Genomic DNA, 17,451 nt, shown 5'->3' on the forward strand with positions numbered 1-17,451 from the left:
ATATTTCATACAAATTTATATCATTATTTCAAATTAAATTTCTATGTGAACTAATCCAGTTTTATCTACACCCCTCCCTAATTCACCTCCTATTTATTTGAATGCACTAATGCAGGGGTTTCAAAGTCCCTCCTCGAGGGCCGCAATCCGGTCAGGTTTTCAGGATTTCCCCAATGAATATGCATGAGATCTATGTGCATGCACTGCTTTCAATGCATATTCATTGGGGAAATCCTGAAAACCCGACTGGATTGCGGCCCTCAAGGAGGGACTTTGAGATCCCTGCTCTAATGCATGCTCGTTAAGGTATGTCATTAGGATTATGCTGATGTTGTCTCTATCATATCTTGTTATACAAGTTTTCTAAAATGTTGTCTATGAAATGATTTTTATTTGTATTGTGCTTACATTAGTATTATATCTGTGGTGTATGAATGTTCCTCTATGCTGCCTATTATGATTTTTATCATATGTTTCTACTGTGCTGTTTTAATGTGTGTCTCTAATATACAGTTGTGATCATAAGTTTACATACCCCTGACAGAATTTGTAAGGTATATCATTTATGGAAAATGTGAGTGATCAAACAAAGCACATTTCCTTTTAGCTTTTCGTGTGTTTTGTATTAAACCAGTATGCATCACAGAATAGCACAATTGTCAAACAAACCACAGCAATAAGGGGAACAATAAAATGGCCTTGTTCAAAAGTTTGCACACCCTTAGTTCTTTTTTTTTTTTTTTTTGTAAATAATTTTTATTGATAAAGCAGCCAACAGCAATACAAGAATCAGAGCCAGCAGCCCTGTAACAAGTTATAAACAAGAGTTCCAGGACAAAATAGCAATATTGTGAATTGCCTCCTTTTGCCTCAGTGACAGCTTGCAATCATTTCTGATAGTTGTGAATGAGGCCCTTTATTTTCTCATGTGGTAAAGCTGCCCGTTCTCCTTGGCAAAAAGCCTCCAGATCCTGTAAATTCTTTGGTTGTCTAGTATGAGCTGCATGCTTGGGCTTTCCCCAAAGTGGTTTAATGATGTTGAGGTCAGGAGACTGTGATGACCACTCCAGAACCTTCACTTTTTTTCTGCTATAGCCACTGAAGGATTGATTTGGCCTTGTTTCAGATCATTGCCATGTTGGAAAGCCCAAGTGCGCCCCATGTATAGCTTCCTGGCTGATAAAAGCAAATTCTTCTCCAATATTTTCTGATAAAATGCTGCATTCATCCTGCCTTCAGTTCTGACTAAATTTCCTGTTCCACTGAAGTTCACACATCCACAAAACAGCAGAGATCCACCTCCAAGTTTCCAAGTTTATTAAATAATTTGATTAATCGCCTACTCTACATTCAAGGCGATGTACAAGATAATACTAAAAATTATAAACATAGGTAAAATATATAAATGGACAATATTACAAAAAACAAACACAATTTAAAATAAAAAATTAAGTTGTTACTTATTATATCGAAACAATAGGAAAATTCATTAATGGTTACATTTTATATTAAATTCAAAATACAAAGGTAAAAACATAGGGGGGGGGGAAAAAGACAATAAAAAAGATAGATAAAAATAATAAAAGATCATTATTCACTAAAAGCATCGTTAAAAAGGAAAATTTTGAGCTTAATCTTAAATTTTTCGAGGTTCTTTTCTTCTTCTTCCCGGTAGGGATGATGTGCTTCTTTTCATAGGCCTTGTTGACGTCAAACATAGAATTCAGTTTTGGTCTCGCCACTCCAAATTATTTTGTTACAGAAGTTTTGAAGTTTCTCTAGGTGCTGTTTTGGCACATTGTAAAGCAGGTTGTTTGTGGCGATGGAGCCCATTTTTGTTGTGGGAGTGTGTGATGCAGTGGTTAGAGCTATAACCTTGGCACCCTAAGCTTGTGGGTTCGAATCCTGCACTGCTCCTTGTGGCCCTGTGCAAGTCCTAGGTACATTAGATAGAGTGAGAGCCCACCGGGACAGTTAGGGAAAATAATTTGTAATCCACATAGAATTGTAGGATATGTGGAATATAAATTATTTTTTTTTTTAAGTATCTCCTTATCGTGCATGCTACAGCCACACTACTTTGTTTCAGAGAAAATTGTTTTTCGGTAGAAGTTGCTTGTAGATTTTCCTTTGCATCCTTACAAAGTTTTCTTGCAGTTGTGTCTGTTATTGAGAGAGACATGGGAGAAGCCACTTCTTGCCCTGGATCGAGGTAGAATGGAATGTTGCTACTCCTTGGGTTTTGGCCAGGTACTAAGGACCTGGATTGGCCACCGTGAGGACAGGCTATTGGTCTGACCCAGTGTGGCTATTCTTATGTTCTTACGTGAGCCAAGTACAGAACAATTAAGCCATTGTAGCATCAATGATGAGGCACTGTGCAATGAGGCATTATGACATCACAATCTCACCTCTGGAATGTTGCTCTCATTGGGGTTCCGGAATCTTGCTAGTCTTTGAGATGCTAAAATGTTGCTGCTCCTTGGGTTTTGGCCAGGTACTAGTGACCTGGATTGGCCACCGTGAGAACGGGCTACTTGGGCTTGATGGACCATCGGTCTGACCCAGTAAATGTGTCTTGGTCTACCTGACCGTGGCTTGGTATTAACAGAACCCATAATTTTCCACTTCTTGATCAGAGTTTGAACATTACTGATTGGCATTTTCAAATCTTTTGATATCTTTTTATATCCTCGAAGATACTATGACCCGAAGTGTCCCCCCCCTTGACAATAACTTCCCCCCTCCCCACCCCTCATGAGGCCTTCCCCTTTTTCCCTACTTTCCACATCCTCTGTCTAGTTCGATTAAAGCTGTAATTCTGATAAATAATTGAAATCTGCCTGTCTATGCAGATCCTAATCTAATTCGATGTAAACCGCCTTGAACTCGCTGGGTATGGCGGTATATAAGAATAAACTATTATTATTATTATTATTTCTTTGCCATCCCCATGCTTCAGTAACCAACAAAGTTAGCGCAATCCAGGATGAAATGCATAAAGATTTCTCCAGAGCTAAGAAACCCATTGACTGTTTATCCACAAATGCTTATTACAATCGAACAAGGCACAGGTCTGGATACTTACCCTTCTCTGCAATCTTAACGTGTGTGTGTCGGCTTGAGTGTATATTATAGAAACATAGAAAGTGACGGCAGAAAAAGGCCGAGGCCCATCGAGTCTGCCCAAACCGCTGACCCACCCCCCTATTTAATCACTCTCTGATGACCTTTCCCTCCTAGAGATCCGACATGAGCATCCCATCTGTTCTTAAAATCCGGCACGCTGCTGGCCTCGATCACCTGCACTGGGAGCTTGTTCCAGCTGTCAACCACTCTTTCGGTGAAGAAGTATTGTCCTGGTGTCGCCATGAAACTTCCCGCCCTTTATTTTCAGCGGGTGTCCTCTTGTGGCGGAGGGTCCTTTAAGAAGAGGACACCCGCTGAAAATAAAGGGCGGGAAGTTTCATGGCGACACCAGGAAATACTTCTTCACCGAAAGAGTGGTTGACAGCTGGAACAAGCTCCCAGTGCAGGTGATCGAGGCCAGCAGCGTGCCGGATTTTAAGAACATTCAAGGATATCTATACTTTTGATCAGGGCAATCTGTACGAGTGCAGTTATGGTTACTAAAAGTAGCCAATCCAGGTCACAAATACCTGGCAAGAACATTGTATACTTCCTACCCCAGGAATAAACTGCAGATATTCTCAAGTTCATCTTAATAATGGTTTATAAACATTTTTATAGGAATTTGTCCAAACCGGTTTATTTTTTTTTTAAACCCTACTAATCTAATTGCTTTTACTACATTCACTAACATTGAAATCCAGAATTTAATTTACATATTGAGTGAAGAAATATTTCTCTAATTTGATCTAAATTTACTACTTAGCAGCTTAATTGCGTGCAGCATAGTCCAAATAATTTTGGCCCAACCAACTAGCTTCTTAAATTCTGAGCGTTATTTTGCCCCTGTAATTGAAATGTATTTTATTTCGTTAAGTGGCAATTTGCAGAAACAAAATTCTATGTTTTGACATTGTTTCAGATTATTGATTGAGCCATATCCACGCGGATATCCAAAGAAAGGAAAAATAAGTGCAAAGGAGAACCAGCTTGGTTAACTAAAGGGGTGAAGGATGTGGTAAGGGATAAGAGGAACTCGTTCAAAAAATGGAAACGCGAACAAACAACGGAGGCCTGGAACAGTCACAAGGTTGACCAAAAGAAGTGTCACAAGGCGGTAAGAGACGCCAAAAAGGTCTATGAGAAAAAGTTAGCGCAAGAAGCCAAAAACTTCAAACCCTTTTTTAGATACATAAAAGGGAAAAAAAACAGCTAAGGAGGCAGTGGGCCCTCTAGATGACCAAGGAAGAAAAGGGTGCATTAAGGATGATAAACAGATTGCTGTTAGGCTAAATTCATTCTTCGCGTCTGTCTTTACCAAGGAGAACACTGCATTACTGCCCGAAGCAGAGAAAGTATTCAAGGGAGAAGATGAGGATAGCCTCACCACAGTAAATGTGGACTTGGATATGATATACAATCAGATCGACAAACTAAAAAGTGACAAGTCCCGTGGACCAGATGGAATTCACCCGAGAGTCCTAAAAGAACTTAAGGTAGAAATAGGAGAGTTATTACAATCCCTTGCTAATTTGTCAATCAGAACAGGTCAAATACCAGACGACTGGAAGATAGCAAATGTCATCCCAATCTTCAAAAAAGGATCGAAAGGAGAACCAGGCAACCTGTGACCTGTGAGTCTTACGTTGGTTCCTGGGAAGATGGTAGAAGCACTAATTAAGGATAGTATAGTGCAACATTTGGATAATCATGATCTGATGACAGCCAGTCAACACGGCTTCAGGAAGGGGAAGTCATGTCTGACGAACTTGCTATAGTTTTTTGAGAAGGTGAACAAACACATCGATAGAGGAGACCCGGTGGACATAATATACTTGGACTTTCAGAAAGCATTCGACAAGGTCCCACACGCAAGGCTTATGAGAAAACTAGAATGCCATGGAATAGAGGGGGATATCCTAAGATGGATAGGTAGATGGCTGGAGAACAGATTACAGAGGGTAAGCATAAATGGGAAGTTCTCGGACTGGGAAAAGGTGACAAGCGGTGTGCCCCAGGGCTCGGTTCTTGGGCTCATTTTGTTCAATATCTTCATAAATGACCTGGAAGAGGAAACAACAAGTAATATAATCAAGTTTGCAGATGACACGAAACTATGCCGGACAGTTGGGTCACTAATGGACATTGAAGAACTCCAAAGAGATTTGAACCAGCTAGAGAAATGGGCGGAAAAGTGGCAGATGAAGTTTAATATTGAGAAATGCAAAGTGATACACCTGGGAAGGAAAAACAAGGAACATGAATATAAAATGTTAGGTGTGACATTGGGCAAGAGCGAACAAGAAAGGGATCTGGGGATACTGATTGACAGGACCCTGAAGCCGTCGGCGCAGTGTGCATCGGCGGCGAAGAAGGCAAACAGGATGTTGGGCATGATAAAGAAGGGAATCACGAGTAGATCGGCGGACGTCATAATGCCGCTTTACAGAGCAATGGTCAGACCACACCTGGAGTACTGTGTCCAGCACTGGTCTCCCTACCTAAAGAAGGATGTGACCCTGCTGGAGAGGGTGCAGAGGCGAGCTACGAAGCTAGTAGAAGGTATGGAAAATTTGAGCTACAAAGAACGCCTCAGAAAACTGGGCTTATTCACCCTTGAGAAGAGAAGACTGCAAGGGGATATGATAGAGACTTATAAAATAATAAAAGGATTCGACAAAATAGAGCGAGAAGCATCGTTATTCACGTTGTCAAATGTGAATCAGACAAGAGGTCATGGACTGAAGTTGAGAGGCGACAGGCTCAAGACAAATACCAGGAAGTTCTGTTTCACGCAGCGAGTGGTGGACGTTTGGAATGCTCTCCCGAAGGAGGCTGTGACAGAGACCATCATTCTGGGTTTCAAGTGCAAGTTGGATGCACACCTTCTTGCAAATCACATTGAGGGATACAGGGAAACAGGTCTTCATCGGGGAACACCTGGCTTGGCCTCCCCGTGTGCGGGTCACCGGACTGGATGGACCAAAAGGTCTGATTCGATGAAGCCGTTTCTTATGTTCTTATTCTCTTCTTGGTTGGGCTGAGAACTTTTTAGCACCCACCTTGTAAATATCATCGGCCATTTGGATGCCTAGTCTCTCAGTCTCATAAACATAAAACGCATGCTCATATGGGGTAAACAATTATACCTACATAAAACAATATATTTAGAAGAGAGTGTAAACCTGAGGTTATTTCTTATTCAAAGAACTTTATGTAAAAGTGATACACTGATTTTGAAATAATACAAACTGGATTGTCCCTGAATTAAATTATAGTAAACAATCAAAGACTCTGCTGTTTGTGGTTTGTGTTTTTTTGGTGTGTGCGTTTTTCTTGGCTATCCACTGCTTTTATATACTGAATACTCTCTTTTAATTGCAGTTTCTGTTTGAGCGGGTGGAAGGTGTAAGTAAGGCTACCATCATAGACCTGGATGCACATCAAGTAAGTAGCATGCTGATGATTCATAGCCAAGGAAACCTACAATAGTCAAAACAGAGAATCCAATATTGCATATTAAGCCTTCATTAGATAGATATAAAAGCCGGCTCTTCTTGATTATGACCGGAATAGCCATCCAGATGATTACGCGTAACTGGAAGAGTTACGGCAGACTGAATTACACATTTTGGTGGGCGAATATTTGTTCCACGTATAAATATGAGAGAATGAATGCGGAGGGTTTGGGGTCTAGTATGATATTCAATAAGGTGTGGAGCCCATTGACTGCATATGTTGAATTGCAGTGAATGTCGGGTATCTCCCTTTTTACAGATTCCTGACACATCCAGGGGGGGTGGGGGAGGGGAAGGTATTTGGGATTGCTAAAGGTATTTATCTATACTATTGCAATAATATATGCATATGCAGTGTAATAGTTATGTGAGGAAGGGAGGGAGAAAAGGATTGGTAATGTATTAATTTTGTGTATTTTAAGTGCGTTATGTATAATGCTCATATTTAATAATAGTTGTATTGCATTGTCAAAATTTGAAAATCAATACAGAATTAAAAAAGATAAAACCCCCCCAAAAAACAGAGAATCCATTTGGTATTGGCAGCTATAATAGACTCATTAATAATGGGATGATATGATTCTGTTTTTGGTGGAGTTCATTAAATAGGCATCAGCATTTTGGACTGCAGCACTCATAATTAATTCTACTGGTATTCTGAATGCAGCAATCAACTGTAGCAAGCTAAATTTAGCAGAACAAATATGTGAATCACTGTGGTGTCTCTATTTAAATAATTTTGGATTACAGCTTGACATCTGTATTTAGAGGATAATGTACAAGTGAGCGACTCCATGTAGGTGCTCCAATGCCGCACAATGAGAGCCTGTTCTTCAATGTGAGGCCCGGCAGCTAGTGGTGGACTCTGAAGACTTCTGGGGGTGTACCTTATCATTCTGGCTTTTTTTCCAAGTTCATGACGAAAAAGGGGGGATGAAGGGAAAAGCTACAGTTTTGAAAGAGAAGACGTTTCTCAGTAGACGAAGAGAATGCGTTTGGAAATGCTCACCTCCTTGAGGGTGCGTGTTAGGTGCCATCCACTCGTGTTCGGATCCTAGCGATTTGATGAATTACAGATCTAAAAAGAAATTGGTTTTGAGCTAGTCCAGTAAGGTCCTCCAGGTCCTCACGATTGTTTTCAGCATGTCCAGCCATCTGATTGCAGGTCGCCATTTTCACCTGGTTCTTTCGATCTTCCCAAACACGATGTCCTTCTCCAGAGAGAGAAAAAAACTTGCTGTGTGCTGGCCCTGCGACACACCTCCCGGATGCTCACGACATACTACTGTATTGTGACACTGCTGCTTTAAAGGGAAGTGATGGATCACATGACCTGCCATGTAATCTAAGCTTGGAAAGCTTTTTAAAGCAACAGTAACGGTCACTGTGATTGCTTTGTAATAAATTCAGTTGAAGTAACCTTTTTATAGGAGGAGTGTGTGGTGCAGTGGTTGAAGTTACAGCCCCAGCACCCTGGGGTTGTGGGTTCAAACCCCGTGCTGCTCCTTGTGACCCTGGGCAAGTCACTCAATCTTCCGTAGCCCCAGGCACGTTAGATAGATTTTGAGCCCACCGGGACAGAGAGGGAAAAAGCTTGAGTACCTGATTGTAAAACCACTTAGATAACCTTGATAGGCGGTATATAAAATCCTAATAAAACTTGAAACTTTAAAACTCCTTAGATTTACTGGAAAATTTAAGTAGCCAACTTATCAGATCAAGATTTATTCTTTGTGCCCCTTTGCACATAGGCTTTCCATAGTACATTTTAGACTAGATTCAGTAAATGATGCTCAAAAAACAGTCGGAACAAAAATCCCTACAACGAGTAACACCTGTCAGTGAAGAGTAGGAATAGAAAAATAGGCTTTCATTCAGGCTTTAATGTCAAAGCCACATAATTTATTACAGTATATGAGTTAGACATCCCCCCCCCCCAAAAAAAAAAAAATCTGCACAGAGTGCTGTTCTATAAATAATACTCTGAGTTGCGCGTCGTTTATAGAATAGGGCTTAGTGCCAATTTCCACACCAAACTTTGCGCAACTGAAACCTGGTGTAAATCCTGGCATTTAATTTATGTATGGATCCCGGTGTTCAGTAATACTGTACACATCTATAGCGAATGGCCACACGCCCTTTTGAGTTAGACACAATAAGATATGCATGTGGTGCGTGTGCAAATCCAGAGTTTTGCAAGTTAACACTAATAATTGCTAGCACCCAATCAGTAAACAAGAACATCCCTGTTTTCTTATCTTTTGATTTAGTTCTTAAATAACTTTGGAGCATTCTTGCAATGGCATTTTGACGTTGGTTAATTTTGAATAAGAGCTCCATCATGTGGTAAGATTACAGAACATTTTTGATTAATGGTATCTACTGAAAGCAATAGCTAAATTATTTTCTTATTTTTAAAATGTATATACCATCTAACTCTAGACTGTTTACATATAAACATTCATATTAAAAAGCAGACTATAGAGCAGGGGTAGGGAACTCCAGTCCTCGAGAGCCGTATTCCAGTTGGGTTTTCAGGATTTCCCCAATGAATATGCATGAGATCTATTTGCATGCACTGCATTCAATGCATATTCATTGGGGAAATCCTGAAAACCCGACTGGAATACGGCTCTCGAGGACCAGAGTTCCCTACCCCTGCTATAGAGCAATGTCCTGCTCGCAAGAATGCAGTTCCAAAGAGCTTAATCTTTGAGCTTAAAAGTTTTGAGCTTAAGTTTTTTTTTTTTAAAGCCAATCCTATCGAATCTTGTATTTCCGCAACTGACTCACAAGAGCATTCCACATTGTTCTTCTACATCAGGGGTGTCAAAGTCCCTTCTCGAGGGCCGCAATCCAGTCGGGTTTTCAGGATTTCCCCCATGAATATGCATGAGATCTATTTGCATGCGCTGCTTTCATTGTATGCTAAAATATCTCATGCATATTCATTGAGGAAATCCTGAAAACCCGACTGGATTGCGGCCCTCGAGGAGGGACTTTGACACCCCTGTTCTACATTGTTCTTAAACAAATTGTATAGCATAAAAATATATAGAAGAATTTATCTAATGACCAAACTGATAGGTATTCCAAATAATTGGATTGTTCGGCATTAACCCTTTCAGGACCATAAGGATCGTAGGCCAATTTTTGTGGTTTTGACGACATTTTTATGGTAAAAAGGGCTTGCAGATGCCAAAAAATTGATTTTTTTTTGTGAAATATCATTATTTTTATTTAAAAAAATCACACTTCTGGCTTATGGACAGTGTGGCAAGTGAATCTTCTCGTCAATCTGGCAACGACGCTAATGAATGAATGTCGGAACCAGTTTGTTTACATAAAGGCAGTATCCTATGGAATCCGTACATATCAAATTTAGAATCCCAATCAAAATTTATAGGATTTTAAAGTTATGGGACAAATATGTCCCTTGGTCCTGAAAGGGCTAATGAATATGATTTTCATAGTCATGGGTTTTCTAGGTCTAGATTTTCTTCTTTATTTAAAATGGAGATCTGGGTCTGAACTTGCTGGTCAGCGATGTCGTATTCATTGTTTGTCTTGCGCAAACGGAAACCTACAGGAGACAGTTATTACAGGGGAACAGATGCAGGGAAAATGAGGCTCTAATTACACGGCAACTTAAAAGAGAATGTTTTATAACTGTGTCGCCTGCATCGTTTCATTTATTTGCTTACTATGCTGCTGTAAACTGACGCACAGAAATAGGCGGATTACAAAACTAAAAGCACCAAAGAAAAGGAACTCCAATATGTAAACAAAGGGCAATCATCCATAGCCCTGAAGAGAGGCACAGCACGATGGCTGAAGCATTGGCTCTACCTACTCGGATGCGGTGGGATCTGAGGCACCTAACTTTGTGTGCACAGATGTGGGTTTATTCTATAATTAAATTTGTGCTGTAGGTAGTACAGAATTTTATTCATTTATTTATTCATTCTCAGAACGGTTTACATGAATTTATTCAGGTACTCGATCATTTTTCCCTGTCTGTCCCGGCGGGCTAACAGTCTTTCTAATGTACCTGGAGCAATGGGGGGATTAGGTGTCTTGCCCAGGATCACAAGGAGCAGCGTGGGTTTGAACCCACAACCCCAAGGTGCTGAGGCTGTAGCTTTAACCACTGTGCCACACTCTCCCCTGCCCCCCCCCCCCCCGTTGCTCAGTGTGCGCCATTGAAGCACCCAGTTTCGGAATTGCCCCTATAATAACTGGGTAGCCACAATAATGGAGACAAAACGGGTAATATTAAGGAAACTGAATGATAGTTATTAACGGTGGGGCTCATAGCACACAGAATTCCTCATTAGCTTTGAGTTTTGATGAAATTTTATTACTGTAGATTCAGAAATTGACTTAAATTTCAAAAGAAGTAAAGTATTTGAAAGGTTTCTGAGTTGCAAATTGTTAGGAAAATTACTTTTTTTTTTTTCACTTAGGGGAACGGCCATGAAAGGGATTTCATGCATGACAACAGAGTATATATTATGGATGTCTACAATAGATACATTTATCCTGGAGATGAATTCGCCAAATGTAAGTAAGGCTATATTAAAAAGTTCATGTAAGGTTTATTAAAAAAAAAAAAAAAGAGGATGGGGTTGAAAAAGACATACTGGGCACCATGGCAGGAGAGGAAGAAATTCCAGGCACTGCAGGGGGCTGGAGATGTGGAGGAAAAAATTCTGGTCACCCGAGGGTCAGGGTGAAGGAGAGCAATAGTGGGGGGAAGGGGTGAAAAGAGAGAGGGAGGAAGGTAAGGGCAAAAATGCTGTTCACCAGGGAGGAGGGGGACAGAGAAATTCGGGACAAGGGAGGGGAGGAGAATATAATCCCCCACCCGGTTTATATTTAAGTATTCCTCCATTTTTGAAGGTAAAACTGCTATACTGTTATCTTAGTTTATCCTCGCATAGGTTTCTATTCAAGTCTGTACAAAATCAATAACAGAGTTTCTGTGCTATGAAGTGGGTGAAAACTGTGTTGTATTATATGTAAATAACCCGTAGAAAATATATAATCGGAAAATTGTTAGTATACCACAAATTCCAACAATTTAGTCTGCTATGGAATAAATACTAGCCACTGGGCAATAAAAATCAGTTTTTTTTAAATCCATACCTGATGTTTTTGGTATTGGTGGCAATATAGTATTAGCAAGTTGACTAGGATATATACCTTCTAATAAAACCTTGTTAAAAAAAATTAATCAACCTGTCTAAAATCTCAAATGGAATTGATTGCAATAAAAAAAATAAGACAAAAATCCAAAACACAAGATTTGTACACTAAATGTGATAGAATCTTTAATACTTGTTGTTCTGAAACATGGGTAAATGTATCCCAGTATAAATCCCCAAAACTTCCTATCTCTATATTTAAAATATCATAACCTTTGGAACCAAAGATTTAAAAGATATTTGAATATTTTCCACTTCAGAATGAAAAAAAAAAACCAAGCTAACATATCCGCTGAAGGTATAAGTTATTTTGCCATAGAATTAATCGAATCAGATTTTGTCAACTCTGTAAAAATGTGAAAATAGTTTTAATTTCATTATCTGACTGATTAATTCTATTATAATATACTTTTTTCCTTTCATTCACTTCACTTTTATGTTCTTTAAACTTACCCTTCCATTCTAAATATATCTTATCCTTCAGTTTCCACCATTTCTTTTTGTAGTCTTCTGCACCTTCTTTTTTTTAAGTTCTACCAAAGCTTCATTAAACCATAGGAGAAACATCCTTTTCTCTTAATTTTCATTTTTCTAAGCAGCACAACCTTATCTAAAGCTCTTTCAATTGATCTATTCCAACCATCAGTCATTGTACGTATTAATATTCATACCATCATCATCTTTCAGATTCTCCATCACATTGCCAAAGGTGAATCTATCTATTTTTCCTCTACTTACCAAATTCTTTTTAGACTGATTATTCTTCTTTACAAATTTAGGTTCTCTTCAAAAAAATCTAGCAAATAATGATCTGACCTTACTGTTTGCTCCCAACAGATATGATCAATTAAAGGACTCTCATCTATTCTAACATATATGCTACAAAATCCGAGTACAGGTTTTGCCTATCATGAGGGAAGGGGAGGGCATGTTATAAAGCAGGGGTAGGGAACTCCGGTCCTCGAGAGGCGTATTCCAGTTGGGTTTTCAGGAATTCCCCCAATGAATATGCATGAGATCTATTTGCATGCACTGCTTTCAATGCATATTCATGGGGCACAACTAATTCTCTGAATTTTATTATTATTATTTTTTTTTAATTCTTTATTGATTTTTAATCAAAAACAGTATCATACAAATAAAAGAACAGTAGGTATTACATATATTACACTAATATCCGTACTGGTAACATAAATATCATTCAATAATTTCAATTTCTTATATATAATAATAGCAGAATATATCCTAATATCTAATACAAATAAAGAACAAAGTTACCCAAATGTCGCTATCAATATTCCCCACCTTCCAACCCCCCACCCCCCTGGATGTGTAAAAATAAATGAACCAAAGAAAAGATATGATAAATATATATTATTATATTTGTACAAATCTAGTCAATGGGCTCCAAACTTTATTAAAAACTTCACTAAAACCCTTACACTCTGCGTTAATTTGTTCATATCTGTACGTAGGGTAAATACGATAGCATGAGAGCCATGGTAGAAAAACGACTCGAAAAGAAGGTGGACAAACTTGAAACGGTAGATCAGGCATGGTCCCTACTGAAAAATACTATCACAGAAGTACAAGATCTCTACATTCCGAGGATTTCCAAAGATCGGAGATCAAAGAGCAAAAGAGAACCGGCATGGCTTACCAAACAGGTGAAGGAAGCCATAAAAGAAAAGAAGGACTCTTTCAAAAAATGGAAATACATAAAGACAACCGAAGCCTGGAACAAACATAAAGATGATCAGAAGAAATGTCACAAGGCGGTGAGGGATGCAAAACAGGAATATGAGGAAAAAAATAGCCCAGGAGGCCAAAAACTTCAAGCCCTTCTTTAGATACGTGAAAGGGAAAAAACCTGCAAAAGAGGCAGTCGGACCCTTGGACGACCAGGGAAGAAAAGGGTACATCAAGGAAGATAAACAAATCGCAGACAAACTAAATTCCTTCTTTGCGTCCGTCTTTACGAAGGAGGACACCTCAACAATACCTGAAGCGGAGAAAGTGTTTGCAGGAGAAATAGAAGACAGCCTCACCACAGTTGAAGTGGACTTAGACCAGATATACTATCAGATCGACAAACTTAAAAGTGACAAATCCCCTGGACCGGATGGAATTCACCCGAGAGTCTTAAAGGAATTGAAGGTTGAAATCGGAGAGTTATTGCAAAAACTTGCAAACCTGACAATCAGAACTGGACAGATACCGGACGACTGGAGGATAGCGAACGTCACCCCAATTTTCAAAAAAGGATCAAGAGGGGAACCGGGCAACTATAGACCTATGAGTCTTACGTCTGTCCCCGGCAAGATGGTTGAAGCACTGATCAAGGATAGCATGGTCCGGCACTTGGACGCACACGACTTGATGAAACCCAGTCAACACGGATTCAGGAAAGGGAAATCATGTTTGACGAATTTACTCCAATTTTTTGAGACCGTAAACGAGCAAATTGATAGTGGGAAGCCGGTGCACATAATATACTTGGACTTCCAGAAAGCGTTCGACAAAGTTCCACACGAAAGACTTCTCAGGAAACTACAAAGCCATGGCATAGAGGGGGATATACAAAGATGGATAGGCAAATGGCTGGAAAACCGAAAGCAGAGAGTGGGCATAAATGGGAAGTTCTCTGACTGGGAGAAAGTGACTAGTGGTGTACCCCAGGGCTCTGTACTTGGGCCGATCCTTTTTAATATTTATATCAATGATCTGGAGGAAGGAACATCCAGTGAGATCATCAAGTTTGCAGACGATACAAAACTATGCCGGGCGATCAGATCGCATGAGGATAGAGAGAAACTCCAGAGCGACTTGTGTCGGTTAGAAACATGGGCGGAGAAATGGCAGATGAAGTTCAATGTGGAGAAATGCAAGGTAATGCATTTAGGCAATAAGAATAAGGAATACGAGTATACAATGTCAGGTGCAACTCTGGGGAAGAGTGAACAAGAAAAGGACCTGGGTGTACTGATAGATAGGACCCTGAAGCCGTCGGCACAATGCGCGGCAGCGGCAAAGAAGGCAAATAGAATGTTGGGCATGATAAAGAAAGGAATCTCGAGTAGATCGGAGAAAGTTATAATGCCGCTTTATAGGGCAATGGTCAGACCACACTTGGAATACTGCGTCCAACATTGGTCTCCCTACCTAAAGAAGGATATAAAACTGCTGGAGATGGTGCAGAGACGAGCAACTAAACTGGTGAAGGGTATGGAAAAACTGGAATACGAGGACAGACTTATAACACTAGGATTATTCTCCCTTGAGAAAAGGAGACTGCGTGGGGATATGATCGAGACCTTCAAAATACTGAAAGGAATTGACAAAATAGAGCAGAGAAGATTATTTACATTGTCCAATTTGACACGGACTAGAGGACATGTAATGAAGCTAAGGGGGGACAGGTTCAGGACTAATGTCAGGAAGTTCTGCTTCACTCAGAGAGTGGTTGACACCTGGAATGCCCTCCCAGATGAGATTATTGCGGAATCGACCGTCCTAGGCTTCAAGAGCAAACTAGATGCATATCTCCTTAAGAGAGGCATGTAAGGATATGGTGGACTATAAATTACGACAGGTGTACACCTGGCAGGGCCTCCGCGTGTGCGGATCGCCGGACTTGATGGACCGAAGGTCTGATCCGGAGATGGCATTTCTTATGTTCTTATGTTCTTATTCACCCACCAAAAAGTATAATTTACTCTATCATGGGTTTTCCAATTACTGGTAATCAATTGAATGGCTATTCCTGTTAGGATCATAAATAGACGACTCTTATATCTATCTAGAGTGGGTTTCACATGTAAAATCGTTCCACAAATTATAGCCTCATATGATTGTGGAACATTTGAATCCAAAACTAGATTTATTTGTCCTGAAATTGACTTCCAAAATATATTTATAAACGGACAAAAATATAGCAGATGATCCAAAGTCTCTATATCCATACGACAATGCCAGCATCTACCGTATTTTCACGCATATAACGCGTGCGTTATACACGATTTTTACAAACCGTGCATAACCTTGCGCGTTATACGCGTGAGCGTGTTTTTACAATGTTTTTTTTACAAAGTTCCCCCCCCCCCGACGTCCGATTCACCCCGCAGGACCGCTCGCACCCCCCTCCCGACATCCGATTCACCCCCCCCCCCCGCAGGACCGCTCGCACCCCCACCCCGCCCTTTGGGCGGGACCGCCAGAAGAGGAAGCAGCGCAGACGCAGGGCTCACAGAAGGGCCGGGACCCGCCGGAAGAGGAAGCATTTCAGAGCAGGGCTCACAGAAGGCCCGGGACCGCCGGCAGAGGAAGCAGCAGGAGAACGGTAGAAGCTTCTCCATGATGGGGGTGGGTGGGGAGGCTATGGGGGTGTGAGCGGTCCTGTGGGGGGGGTGAATCGGACATCGGGGGGGGGTGCGTGCGGTCCTGCGCGGTGAATCAGACGTCGGGGGGGGGCATCAGGCTTTCAGGGTGGGGACAGGACTTCAAGGGGGAGAGGAGAGTCGGGGCGGGCCAGAGGAGAGTCGGGGCGGGCGAAAGGAGAGTCGGGTGGCGACGGGAGAGTCGGGGCGGCATACGTGGTATACGGGTGTGCGCGGTATATAAAAATTTCTTTACATAAATTACAGTTTCCCTCGCGTTTTATACGGGTGCGCGGTATATGAGTGAAAATACGGTATTAGACTTAGAACTATCTATTTTATTTAATCGAACTGGGGTCCAGAAAATCCTATGTAACAAAAATAACCATGTTTGTCTCATAGATGCTGACGGTGTACACTTCATCCTCCAAGTCCAAATTCGTGGCCAACGAGATACAGAAATATACTGTTTTATCTCGATACTCCAGATGTCTCTAAGACTCTTTTTTGGCTTTTTATTCAAAAATCCAGAAATCAGTTTGTACCACTGGGCAGCCTGATGTCCTATTAGATCAGTTTGGTAGCAAAGTTCTCTGAATTTTATAAAATGAAGGTATTGATTTCTATTCTGTTGTGTTAGAACATTTATTTAGTTTAAAATTTATATACCCCATAAAACTATGCAGTTAACATATTGGTTGCACACATCGCCCTTTAGTCGCATGGATATAAACAAACAATGGACAGACATCTTATCAATTAAACGTTTACCATTAAAACCCAGATACTCGCTAACACTGTATCTTACCAGGAGAACAGAAGTAGAAACATTTTCATAGGAAAGCATTGACAAAAAGCTGCATTTTCAGCATTTTCTTAAAGCTGATCTTTCCAGCACAAAATCACAGTATGCCTGGCAAAAGCCATCCAAAGTTTGACACCCTCTAAACTCGGGGCTCCTTTGACTAAGGTGCGCTAGGGTTTTTAGCGCACACACGAAATTACCGCACGCTATGCTTCTAGAATAACGCCAGTTCAATGCTGGCGTTAAGGTCTAGCACACGGGGCCTAGCACTCGTTAAGGTCCTGACGCACCTTAGTAAAAGGAGCCCTCAATTTCATAGTGTTTTCAGACCTTAGATTTCTGGGTTGGTAAATTTCAAACAATTCTTGTAGTATCCTTGGAGCAAGATGCTTTTGACTGCTAGACATTGTAAAATC

At 40.6% G+C, this 17,451-nt stretch overlaps 1 protein-coding gene across 2 annotated transcripts in view; it reads left to right on the top strand.

Annotated features, from left to right (window-relative positions):
- The window catches only part of HDAC11 (histone deacetylase 11), a 76,684-nt gene that overhangs the window by 55,031 nt on the left and 4,202 nt on the right, over window positions 1-17,451 (top strand). For both annotated transcript variants that reach the window (XM_033926424.1, XM_033926423.1), the window contains 2 exons: window positions 6,514-6,576; window positions 11,114-11,210. In XM_033926424.1, coding sequence (XP_033782315.1) covers window positions 6,514-6,576; window positions 11,114-11,210 — 160 coding nt within the window. The remainder of the gene's footprint in view (window positions 1-6,513; window positions 6,577-11,113; window positions 11,211-17,451) is intronic.

The sequence above is a fragment of the Geotrypetes seraphini genome, chromosome 17 (genome assembly GCF_902459505.1).
Source record: "Geotrypetes seraphini chromosome 17, aGeoSer1.1, whole genome shotgun sequence".
In the NCBI taxonomy this organism is placed as follows: Eukaryota; Metazoa; Chordata; class Amphibia; order Gymnophiona; family Dermophiidae; genus Geotrypetes; species Geotrypetes seraphini.